This window comes from Strongylocentrotus purpuratus, unplaced genomic scaffold (genome assembly GCF_000002235.5).
Source record: "Strongylocentrotus purpuratus isolate Spur 01 unplaced genomic scaffold, Spur_5.0 spur5_contig_857, whole genome shotgun sequence".
Classification (NCBI taxonomy): Eukaryota; Metazoa; Echinodermata; class Echinoidea; order Camarodonta; family Strongylocentrotidae; genus Strongylocentrotus; species Strongylocentrotus purpuratus.
The window spans coordinates 547426-560653 of record NW_022145565.1 but is presented as its reverse complement, the minus strand read 5'-3'; the positions used below and the strand labels follow the sequence as shown (position 1 = coordinate 560653).

General features: G+C 36.3%; 1 protein-coding gene across 1 annotated transcript; it reads right to left on the bottom strand.

The window, feature by feature from the left end:
• Window positions 1-684: 684 nt before the first annotated feature.
• On the bottom strand, window positions 685-12420 carry LOC115928963 (cell division control protein 6 homolog). The gene is made up of 13 exons (XM_030996996.1): window positions 12212-12420; window positions 10878-11144; window positions 10519-10593; window positions 10039-10197; window positions 8994-9193; window positions 8601-8776; window positions 8226-8332; window positions 7220-7359; window positions 5977-6083; window positions 5334-5395; window positions 4786-5042; window positions 4034-4174; window positions 685-3179 (listed from the first exon to the last, which is right to left on the bottom strand). The coding sequence occupies exons 2-13, from the start codon at window positions 11122-11124 to the stop codon at window positions 3060-3062; spliced, it is 1791 nt and encodes a 596-aa protein (XP_030852856.1). The 5' UTR covers window positions 11125-11144; window positions 12212-12420; the 3' UTR covers window positions 685-3059.
• Window positions 12421-13228: the final 808 nt, after the last annotated feature.

Here is a 13228-nt window from a genome sequence, read left to right as displayed (position 1 = left end):
GACGAGAGGAAGAATGGGAAGCGACAGTGTAGAAAATAGCGATAGAAAAGGGGATAACGTGTAGATAAAAAGAAGAAAGGGAGAGAAGGGGTGACAGGGAAAGTGAACGATAGATAGAAGGGGAATGGGAGAGAGCGAGATGGAGAGAGAGCGAAAGAAAGGAGAAAGAGACACACAGAGTGAGAGAAACAGAGGAAGGTAAGAAAGAGAGAGTGAAAGAGAGAGAGGGAGAGGTAGATAGAGAGAGGGGAGGGAGAGAGAGAGGGGAGGGAGGGAGAGAGAGACATGAATAGGCTGATAAGCAACTAATGTAATTTGTTGTCACTTGACATTTAAAGTTATCTGTTAGATGAACATGGCGGGTGTATTGACATTTAAGAGTATTCCTCTGTGGTTGAATTGAATTGTGGGGTGTTTTCGAGAGGGAATAACGCGACAGTAGAACAATGATTTTGTGTGTAAAACAGGCATCTTGCTTTCAAAGTCCCTAAACATTATTTGTCTTTTGTTGTTGCTAATAAATATTACTTTATGATAAAGAAATTATACAGTTAGTGTAGACTGTATGTTAATTGACATATATTCTACAGTAATATTTTGTATTTTTATTTCATCAATATAAAAGTCCTACTTTATTATTACTGAAGCATAAACTTTTCATAACAAACATTCATTTCAATTTTGTTTTTTTCAGTTTCTTAATTTTAATGTATATGACACTGAATACAAATTCCAAACTATTAGAATTGCCCAACAGTTTTATTTCACACAAAAGGCAACAATCCAGGTCAGTAAAAGACCAATTATTTACAAAACATGTTGACATATAAAAATTCATATTAAAACTTGTTAATTACTTAAAAAGGTATCAAAATAACATCCAAAATTACAATTCATATAATGATGCATGGCAAATTGCTGTAAAATCAGATAAAAATACAGTAATTACTCAAATGTTAAAAATTAAAGGTGAGAAAAAAATACATTTGATGTGTAGGAATACTGTTGGGTACATGCCATTACATTTTGGTACATCTCTTAGATGGTAACCTTCATAATCACCTCGTATTTGAATTTTAAAAGGGACTCCTTTGAGCCTCTGAAATTAACTAAAATCATCTAAATCTCCACACTAAATTGTTATATACGCACTGAAGGTAAATGTTTAGAAGTCCCCACCCAGTCCCTAAATACATGTTCCAAATGCTGGTAGTGTGGTAGGGAAGTATCAAATTCATCACAATAATTAATCATACAAATTCATAGAATTACCAGAGACTTCCAAAATGATATTTCACTAGAACCATTCTGAAGACTTCTAAATCAAACTTCTTAATCCAGGGATAAAAACATGCTATTATTGCAATCATTTCCATTCACATATCAGTCATTTCCACTACAAAACATGTTGAAATACCTCATTCCATCTTAGATTTTTCGACAATTTTGAAGACATCAGATCTACTTCTTCTGCAGTGTAATCATTGTTATATCAGTTCAAAATGGATTTTAAGATTTGACCATGCTAACCATGTATGTTATTATTGCAACACTTGTATTTTACTGTGCTAGGTCTACCAATTCAATACAAACAATTAAAACTATTATTGCCAAGCTGGGACAAAATACCTTGATAGATAGATGGATAGGAACTGACACTCCTACTAGAATAAATATATAATTACATCACCATTGTCTATTGCTAGGTATCCACTTGGTACATTAGTATTTAAAAAAAAAATGAACAATGTTAGTTTGAGGAAGAACAAAATATTTTGACAATCAGAAATCTTTCACATTCAGAATCCCCAACAACCCAAGAAGAGGAATCATAGAGTAGAACCTCATAGCTAAGAGTACTGATATAACAACTTTTAAATATAACAAAGTAATTTTCCTGTCCCACATTTTTTTATTTCAATTTTTTTTAATTTCAATTATTATTTTTGTTTGACCCTCATATAAAAAACAATTCAAAATAAAAACATAAAATTCATTTCCTAGAGCAGTTGTTATAACAAGGATCCTCTCAATTGATTAAAGTCTAAAACTGTGACCAAGAGCACTTCATGCCCTGATCATTAATTGCATGTGTAATAAAACCATTGTTACAGTATCTAATAGATCATGAGAAACACTTGAACCTTCTCTACATCAGGGATTCCTCGAGGTTCCTTGAAGTGAAACTAAGTTACATTAAACCAATTTTATACAAATGTGCACATATATTACTAGCACAGACAACAGCTGCTTTTCACCTCTGGGTAAAGCACTGTAAAAGCGATTTTGTTTTGCTGTCAAGAAATGGGTCAGTTAAACTTTCAGAGAAAAATATTTTTAGGCCGAATAAGATAGGAATTGATTATTCTATATTATTATCATTCTCTTATTTGGGGAGGGGGAGGGCTTAAATTTCAATACATAAATCAGTAAATGCGATATGAGGTGCTACAAATTGGGAATGTGACATAAGGGGTACATAATCATGGCTATTTTTTTCTACCTCAATTAAAAAATGGAAGTATAAAACAAACATGTTAAACCATTTAAAAATGTATTTGCACAATATATTTTCACTTACAATATTATAAAATATGCATAAGGGAACAAAATTTTATGAACACATGAGAAGGGATAACCATGGCCCCATTGTAGAAAAAAATTCTCTGATGGTAACTTTGCCATCAATATTAACTACCGTGGCAACATCACTCAACTGGCAATCAAATCAAGGTTTCCATGGAATTTACCATTAATGGCAAAGTTACCACCAATGGTAAGTCTTATGCAACGGGCCCATGAGTTTTCTGGTTCATTTATTTCACCAACATTAAGCCTGGGTTCAATGGTACAATGATGACTGAACTCCATTCACTATTTTAATATTGTTCTATCTACAAAATCCTGTGCAATTCTATTTAAAATAATATATAGCTAAAAATTATAAAAATATAAAGAATACAATGACAATGGAATTAAAAAATAAAAATAAATTAACAAAATCGCAGATAGCACTTAATGTGTATTATCTATAATCATCAGGAGTTTTAAGCTTGACATCATAATTTCTTGCCCTTCTTGTCCTTGTTGCTAGGCAATCCAGCTTCCAAGATGGCTGACATTAGGGTCTTATCTTGAAGAGCAAATTCAACCTCTTTCTCATTCATCTTCATGCACATCTAGAAGAAAAATATCAAAAACAAAACAAATAGATTACACATTCATCAACAAAATGATATTTCACATTTTGGGATTATTTGTGTCCATTTGAGAATATTCTAACATTTTAGTTCTTCATTTTTGACAGTGCACTGTTAATCATTTCAATAAACTATTTTTTTTTTTTTTAATTGACAAACATTACTGTAAGAAATTCAAACATGTCATACTTCATGCCAATTTCCTACACAGTTTAACATTGTCAAGAAAAGATTTCATAGCATAGAAGACCTTCACAATGTTTCCTACACGTGGCTGACCCTTTAAATCAATCAACAGCAAAGTGAGAAAACCTCAGTAATATGGGCAAACTAGCAGACAACATCCAACAATAGAGGACACTCTTTACGTCTTCGGATGGAAGCAAGTCAATTGTTCCACATCCTCACTGAGTAGTGATGCTATGGGCAGTGATGGATATTTATTACTCAAGTATTCACATGTATATGCTACATGCAAAGTTTGAAGGATGATCATGATACCCAAAAGTAGCATTAATGACATGAACAAATGCCTCAAACAGCCGACAATAATTGGTTGAGAATATTACTTTCCATGCCTAAAGTTTAATTTAAACTGCATTATGGAGTCTTTATGGTTTCATACTAAACATGTGTTCCAACATGGTATCCAACAATCGACGTCTAAAAAACTAACTGCTTTAACCCTATTTTAACCAGCCTATTTCATCAAAATTCAAGCAAATTTGTAAAAATAAGTAAAATTTATAGGCAATCTGATAGGATCTGCATCTCCAGGTGAAACAGCATAATAGAAAAAAGGTTGAGCAGAAGAGGGTAAAAGAGTGACCTACTTTAATCTGTCTTGCATCCTTGGATTTCTTGAGAGCAAGGACCCCTCTCGTCTCGATCAGCTGGCATAGAGACAGGAACTCTGATTGGTCAACGGGTGCAACCTTACGACTAGCACAGATCTTGCAGTATGTGTCATGGACCTATAGAGAGTAAAATAGTTTACTTTAAATTAGGCTGACAGATTAACTGATGTTTGATTACATAGGCACAAAAAGAAATAAAGTACATGCACTTCCAACGAGGGGAAAGCAATTAAATAAATAGTCATGCATAAACAATAATTTGAAGTTTATGAGCAGGTTTTGGATTTAAATAAATACCCCCCCCCCCTTCCCCCTTACAAAAATGGTTTTCAGGCAAAATTTTAATTCAGCAATGAACATCTTTTGACAGTTTTCATTATTCAGTACTTTATACATGGAAGAATACCAGTTAAGGAATTCATGAACAACCCAAAATGAAGACATGTTCATCAATTATAAGGCGACCAAAGTGTAGAGGAAATACTTCTAGGTATTACACAAATCTAAACCACCTGTTGTCTATAGATAAAGCCAAACATAGATTTAAAGATTTTTGGGTCGGTCGCAAAGGGCAATACGACATCTTTTTTTTTTAGGCCTTATGGCAACCATCTATGCATACACCATCTATTCCATCTCTATATCCTTACTGATGAACTATGAAATACAAAACAAATTCATTAATATTTCATGTAAAAAGTACTGGTAAAGTATAAATATAAACCAACCTTTCCCAAAGTGACCTCTCGACTCTTGCCTTCTTTGACCATCAGAAGAACTGTACAAATGACCAGCTTCTGTTGCATTGGAAAGCTTTGACCTTTGCCCCCTGCTGAGGTCATGACCCCTGACCCGTAGACCTCATTGATAACGTTGGATACCTGGAGGAGGGAGACCTTCTTCAGGGGTTTGGACGGAGAACCTTTCTTGGGTGATTTCCTGGGAGAGGATTTGATGGGTGATAGTAGGGCCTTCCTTGGGGAACCTGAAATGGAAGGAGACTACTTGTCAATCATCATTCTCAGCATTTAGGATGAATTAAATGCTGCAGACACTTAGTTAGTCCTAGCATTGACCTGCTGTATACAATGAGATTATGGCACATTTTACATGGACTCTAGCCAGGATTATATCTCTGGCTTAAGTGTTCAACAGGTTAAGCACCTGTGCATGGTGAAAACTATCATGACCTAAGAACATTGCACATGTGATTCCACTAAAGTATGTTGCAAAGTTTGGATGTTTCACAGTATTTCTAGAGTTTGTTCAAACTTACCTCCTGATGGTTTCAATACTGACTGCCTTCTGACGTCTGCTTGAACAATCTCAACTGCTCTCCTGATTGATAAAATAAACAAGAAAATTAGTTAAAATGTTAGTACATACAAGGTCAACAAATTCATTCCAAATACATATTATAGTGGCGACACATCTTACTGGTAACTGGAATACAAGGTACTTTAAGAGTACCCGATTTTAAAACTTGTATGACCAAAATTTGTTTGTGTCTGCATACACTAAGATCCACTTGTAATAAGATAATAATAATAATACACAATATTTATTAGGCACTTAATACAGGTGTCTCTAAGCGCACTATAGTCTGACTAAAAAATTATGTACCAAAACTTATAATAAACACACAACTTATACATCTGTTCTTTATTCAATAAATCATGCATATATAATAATAAAAATAAGAGTGAGATCAAACATACATAAGGTCAAACATAGGATCAAACATGAGATCGAAGAAACAAGAAAAAAGACGGTGTGCACCTCCTTTGACCGACTCACAACTGCAGAATAGCATTCATGAATTAAAAAGGTGTATTTTCAACAAGGACTTAAATTGGTCAAGAGAATGAAATATTATGATGACAATGTCTTGTTTATAAATTGTCTTTAGTCCGACCTACCTGCAAACATCGAGGGCTTTCCTGACGTCTCCTGCTACTGCTGCTACTTTCCTTGCACACAGCTGAACAGCCATGGGATCAACTACAGCAGTCCCATCAACAGTGCTCTGAGAAATGAGAATAATAATAATAATAATAATAATAATCTTTTAAAATCCACTCCAAATATTATTAAGTTAAACCGAAAATGGAAATTCTTTTTGCCCAATTGATCGTGAGCCTGGCAGCCACTGAGCAGCACCAGATCGACGTTGCTCTATCCCTTATTGTTGAACGCCAAACAAGGTAGCAGCAACTCCCGTCTTTTAACGTCTTTTGGTATGACACGGCCGGGGTTCGAACCCACGACCTCCCGGTTGTGAGGCGGACGCTCTACTGACTGAGCCAACACATGGGTATGAAAGTTTGACCAAGATTAACCCATTGCAGGAGATCGAATAAACCTTGAACATGTGAATAATCAGTCATACTATCTAAGACTGATTCATTGAAGGAAAACAAATCAAATATTATTGAGGATTAAATTGTTTGTTACAGAAGTTTCTACATGGCAACGTATCCCATGAAATCCAACTATTTCGCATCAATGGATCTTTTTTAGGATGTGAACTGCCCGAAAGCTCAAAAGAAATGACACTCATCCTGAAGACGATAGGTACAACCCGTGGTACAACCTATTGAAACGTTGATCATGAGTGGTCCTTATCAGAGCCACCTCATCACTCTCACATCTATCTTTACCATGGAAGCCTTCAACCATTACAAGAAAGTACTGGTTTCTGTATAATGGGATATACTTAGTAAAGATTTTCCTGAAAACAGAACATTTCTAACATTGGCATTACAAAATATAGTTTTACAATGTACATCATACACATTGCTTCAGACTGACATCCACATAACATGCACCTGTAGAAAAACAAATTACCAGTAATTGCATCAGTCACACATTTAGTGACAGCAACTTCCCAACATTGGTTCAATCCACAAGATTCTATGACTAATGTCCTTTGGCAAGACATTAATCTACATTTGCCACACTCAACCCAGGTGAGATAAATGGGTAACTGGTAGGATTATTCCTTGAAATGTAATGTGCGCTGATATTGACTGGTAGAGCTAAAGCTAGGGTAATAATTTCCAAAGCTCTTTGGAAGCGCATAGAGATGTTATTTCATAACGTATTATGCGCTATACAAGAACTGAATATTATTATTATTATGACGCTGATTCTTGATATTACCTCTTTGAGTCTGTCCTGTAAGATGGTTGAGATCTGAGTCCTGGTGTAAGGAGCAAAGTGAAGTAGCTCTGGTCTACATTTGGGTCTGGATTGTAGCCTAGGTAGGATTCTATCAGTGAGATCCAGTGAATTGGCCACACCTGTTAGACACATCAATCAACACACAGGTTTAATAGTCTCATCAATACAAGCTTCACAATTTGGAAAGGTGAACTTATAGAATCGTGCTACTTTTGCTGGAACTATGAAGAAACACAATTTGTTTTTGTTTTGACATTATAAAGGATCAAATATGATTGCATGATAAGCTTATTTCAAATAGCTATGCTGCAGGGATAGATAGGAATGTGTACTTTACATGCTCTGTTGAGAGTATTGATTTATACAGCATCTACCATACAAAAGAAAGAATACAAGTACCGGTAATGTATAAATACAGTCAACTGAAAGCCTAAATATATGTATCTATAAGAGACAACAGTCAGTGGAGGATAAAATGTAGACAACATGATAGCCTAATGAAAGCTATGTGTATATCTTTATTGGCTACTAAGAGTAGTGGCCCATCTACTGTCTTTCACACTATTGTATTAACACTCAATAAACCCTTACCCTAGGGTACAACTATAGAATTCCTGTAATCTGGGATTACTTTCTTAATCCAGTGATTTGCAAACAAAGGGTCATGAGCGCTGATCAAGATTGAACACACAACATTGTTTTCCCTAAGCAACTTACAACAAAGATGAAAGCCTACAATGAATTGAAAGTAAGGGCACATTCAAATTGGAATTCAAGACTCCTTTCAGGAAACTCTTGTGCCTTCTTTCTTGCAAGTAATTCCAACATTGCATATTCATTCCCAGACTTAAAATCTAATAAATTGTTATAAAGAGCACATAGATGGGATGTTGATTCCAATTCCTGTTAAACCTTGACTTCTCTGAAAGTGGCTTCATGTGGAGGTCACCTTGATGGTGGTCAGACAGGCAAACTGTGATCTTACCTACGAGCACCAATCTAGACTTGGGAAGACTTGGCCACTCAAACATGGTGTAAAGAACCTCCTGGCCTTTGGAGTCTAAGTGATCTATCTCATCCAACACCAACAATCTATGGAAGAGAGGAGAGATACTATATTACAAGCTACTACACAGATGTATATATATCAAGTATGAAATGTTTGTGAGGCAAACAGATCAGGGATCGCAGAGTTTTTACCATTCATGCAACATTTATTAACACTTTGGGAACTGTTTATGTGGTTGGTTATATGTGACAGAGTACAATACAACACCCCAAAAAGAAAAAGATAAATATATAAGTAGTATACCCATAAAATATATTTTAACAACAATTCCTGAAGAAGCATTTTACTTACACAGTGGGTCCATTTGATGCGAATGCCTTCTGAAGAGCCTTGGCGGCCATCTTGGCAGATAGCTTGTCTGTTGATACATCCTGTTTTACTTCTTTCAAGACTGTGTTATATATTCCTTGACTCTGTCTGACCAGCATGCAGTTCACAAATATATGCTGAGTGTTTCTTCTGGAACTCTGTAATTAACAAAAAAAATTAAATTAGTGTGAACATCAAAGCATCTTAGTACAATGTCATCCTGTTTAAAATTACAGCATGGAGTGACACAGAATAAAAGCATATGTTTGTTACGAACTCTCTGGAACAAGAAGAAAAATAATGCCTCCGGCTACTTCGTAACATGGCATAATTACTTGACCAAGTTACTAGGTAGGTAAGTAGAATGCTAAATACCTTTTGTTGTTGTAAGATCTGTTTGAGGCAAGCTGTCTTCCCGGTTCCAGGAGCACCAGAGATATAAAGACTTCCTGGTTTCCTGGCCTCTAGATGATTCTTGAGGAATGATTGAATGGTTTGAGTCTCTTTCTCTCGGCATAGGAGACGCTCGGGGAGGGATGTGTGAAGTGCTTTCTTTGCTGAGCTGTAACATTCATCTGAAATATCAATACATATCCCATTTAACAAAAGTGATAAGAAAATTTGGCAGGTCCTTAAAACGTGCCTCAGATTTATGGAGGCTTCTTTTCCCCGCTGATGAACTACTGCATGTAATGAAACGGTTGCATGGTTATTGTTAAAAAAGCAGTGCGAACACAAATTGCATACCACAGACTGCTACATATAAACCATGAACAATAAAACTGAGAAGTCATTGGAATCATTCCTTTGAAGACTAAGGGCGTGTTTATGCTTAACTTTTTCTGGCCAGAATCAGGCATCTGTTACGCATTTAGTTTAAAACACGGTTGCGTCCTTTCTCACTTTTGTAGAATCACTGAAAAACGGTGATCACGATCACCGATCGTAAACTCACAAAAAGATGCGTTTACAATTTGTAAACGCGTTTAAATGGGGTCAACGCACTGACCTCTAGTGGGTCTACACATGGACCATGGTCTACATAGCATATGCGCATTTCAAGGTTGCACATCCAGCTGCAAGGCCAATTAAGGCCACCCAGGGAGAATTGCCTGGAGGAGCCAGAGAAGTGAGCATAAACAGTACACCGTGGAACTGTGATTACGATGAGCGTTTACGATGAGCGTTACAAATCGCTCATTCGGCCTTCAAAATTTAAGCTTAAACGCACCCTAAGAGGTACAAAACAGTATTGCATTGAAAAATAAATGATTTTTGCACACATGTCTGACCACTATCAGAAAAGGAACAGATGAAAATATTGCAATGTGAAAGTTAAAGAGAGAGGAAGTTGGAGGTGATGAAGGGAGAAGTGGATGGGAAGATTGAATATTCCCACACAGATTGTTTAAGACCTTACCATCTGGTCTAGTGATGGTGAGTTTCCTGGCAGGGGTCACAAAGGATTCTGGTCTTTTTGAAGGTGACTTCGTTGGAGAAGATAAATCATCTAGTATAGATCTCTTGACTTTTGTTGGACTGCACGGCTCTGGATGCTGGTTTTCATCATTGTAATGTTCTGAATAAAAAGATAAGAATCAGTTGTCATCATAAACATATAAATAATGATTATGAATAAATAACAAGAGCTTATATGGGGGTGGGGGTAATGTGGTCTTGTGGAAGTCACTGTCCTATGCACTTGCATCCTTTGGCAAGACAAGTGATCCACATTCCCCACTCTCCACTCACATACCTGTTAACGAATGGGTAACTGGTAGGAAAAAATTCAATTTTCTTTCACTAATAGATCTATATTACATGAATTGAAACACTTTCACTTATATAAAAAACATCAAATGGTTTTAGAATGCGACCCCTGACCCTCATGGTATCATACCTGTATGTGATCTTTTCCTGGGAGACTTTGACGGTGACCTGATACTCCCTACAGGGGATTCCTTAGCAGCTACAACTGAAAATATTGAGAGAGAAAATGCATAGTTAATGTACAAGTTAACAAATGAGTACCGGTAATCTAGGTTTTATAGAATTAACTTTCAAAACCTCCTTTTCAAGCAAACAATAACCAAGAGTTTGCACAACTCTCAATACATGTTCATGTTCCTGACTATGAGTTCAGATGAATACCCTTTCAAAACCTGTGATAAAGAAGAAATATCATTTTACTGTTAGTACAAAATGTTTATTACTGAATATTAAGAAATATCAAAAAGACAGTCTCAATGATATACTTACTCCTCTTTCTAGGTGAGAGAATTCCATCCAGTCTACCTGCTAATGATGTAAAGCTTGGTTCCCTATTCACAGGTATTAATCTTGAAGAAAGCGAAGAAAGACTTTTACTTCTGCAGTGGTCTTTCTTTAGTCCAGCAAGGTTCTTCTCTTCCCCTTTAAGAGTAAGTAGAGTCCTGCTTGGTGTTTGGGTCTTTCTTGAAGGGAATGCCAGAGTGGATTGGCGGCCTCTTCGAGTTTCAACAGGCATGATGGTATGGTGGAAGCTTACTGCAATCATAAAGGGTATTGTCAGAGGACTGTCTTATTATCACTTATTATTAATATTAACATTTTCACTGGAGCTCAAGGAACTTATAGGTTACAGCTTTGGTGTTTGTCTCAGTTCAATCCTACACACATCTAGATATGATATCCTAGTAGAGCTATCACTTATAAGTAGTAGTGCTGTTCCGAGAATGAGGATCGTCCGCATAAACAAGGATATCCTTGTAGACCTATACACAGATAAAATGGGTCATTAAAAATAAGCATCGTCCAAATTTTCGCGGACGTTTTTTTCATCGGGTCTCTACAGGTTTCTGTTTAGATCTACCACGCGCTGGCGATGCGAAAAACGGATTCCTTGTAAGAAAATAACCCCAGTTCACCGTCTACTTTCATGGGTTGTCCGCCTTCCCGAGGATATAGACTAGGCCTATAGCTGATGAGTCTAAACTATTAGGCCCTAGATCTAAGTCTCTTTACAAAGTTAATGTAGATTCTAAAATGCATCAAAAAATCATTGCGGAATTAGTTTTACGCATCGCCAATGCGCGGATCAGAAATATGAAACAACTGCGAAAATGTGGATGATCCGTCAGCATTTATGAAGACAATCCTCGTTTATGCATTCTCAGACCAGCGCCCCTAGATTTACTGCTGATTTTCTCATAACCATTTTCAACAATAGAACTAGCTAACACAAGTTAGGTCTACTATCTAGACCTAGATCTAGATTCTAGACCATAAACCCTACAACATGTTGATGTTAAATTGACAGTGTTGATCAAGTCAAGCATTTTGCAGCGCCAAATAATAATAGGGGCATCGAAACATGTATTGTAGCCTAACTTGTAAATTAGTGTAGGCCCAGATTAAGTTGTATTAATATTCAAATTATAACTGCGCAGCACAGTCACTGCAATAGTACATAGGGCCTAGCCTGTTTGTTTGTGTACTTGTAGTGTACAGACAGTGTAGGCCCTAACATTACAAGTATAACTCCCTAATCACACCAATTCGGTAAAGTAGTGGATTAAATCTTGTTCTAGAATCTAGAATTTCGTAATACTCACGTTTATTAGAAGAGCAAAAGACCCAGCGTTTGGCAGCTTCGATTCAGCTTGGATATGGAGTTAGTAGTGGAGTCAAATAAAAAGCAATGTGTGTACGTGTAGCCTACGTAAATTAAATGTATCGGTAGGATAGCTAGCTTCCCGCGAATCGAGTTCCGCGCGAAACAGTCAGCTGATTTAGTTAGCGTCCTGCAACAAAGCCATGTGATTGGTCCTTACAACACACAAGCCCCCCTGTTGTGTGTAAAATTTGCATGGCCTTTAAATGAAGCGAACATCCTCCTATATTAATTTCTACAAAAAATTAATGGAAAAATTATGTTATAAATTATAATCAAGTCAATATTATTTTAGCTCATTTTCCATATTAGATTAATATCAAAATAGATTCAAGAGGTAAGAAATATATTTTATTTCCTGGAATTATAGTTCATTTTCTATCGAAGGCTATAGATTTAGTGTTACTCCTAAAATAAGGCTAATGCATATTCATTAAAATTCTGCCCTTTCTAGAGTTTACACAAGCCGCCGAGGTTAAATAATATAACTTTTAAAAAATGTGGGGAAAAGTTATAACATAAATTCATGGCGGCATTTTACTTCAATTTTCGCGGAATATTGTCAAAATTTGCAAAAAAATGTACAATTATCGTGAATTTTGACAATATTTCGCGATTTTTTTTTCTAAAGGCCCTGAAACTCCACTGTACTTACTGGACCTACTAGGAGACTGACGGTTTGTGGATTTTTTAATGAAAAAGTGACCCATAATAGGGCGACACATCCCCGTATATGTGAGAACCCCCCCCCCCCCCCCCCCCCGAACTAATCCACCATTTTTACTATTATAGCTGTACTAACACTAATTTTCTTTGCCTAATTCGTGAGAAAATATTTAGTGCGAATCGAATAAGTGGGGGGGGGGGGGGAATAATGAGTACTATTTTTTTTCTTACTCAACACCCACATCCCCCCCCCCCCCCTTGAGGAAAAAATTAGTTTTTCTTTGGGGGGGGG

Bases quoted from the DNA above. Each gene is read 5' to 3' on its own strand.
- LOC115928963 (XM_030996996.1), bottom strand. From the start codon at position 11,124: ATGCCTGTTGAAACTCGAAGAGGCCGCCAATCCACTCTGGCATTCCCT. The intron at 10,198-10,518 runs GTATGATACCAT...CTTTTTATTCAG, and splicing joins CAGGAAAAGATCACATACAG to AACATTACAATGATGAAAAC. The intron at 8,777-8,993 runs GTATTTAGCATT...TGTTAATTACAG, and splicing joins AGATCTTACAACAACAAAAG to AGTTCCAGAAGAAACACTCA.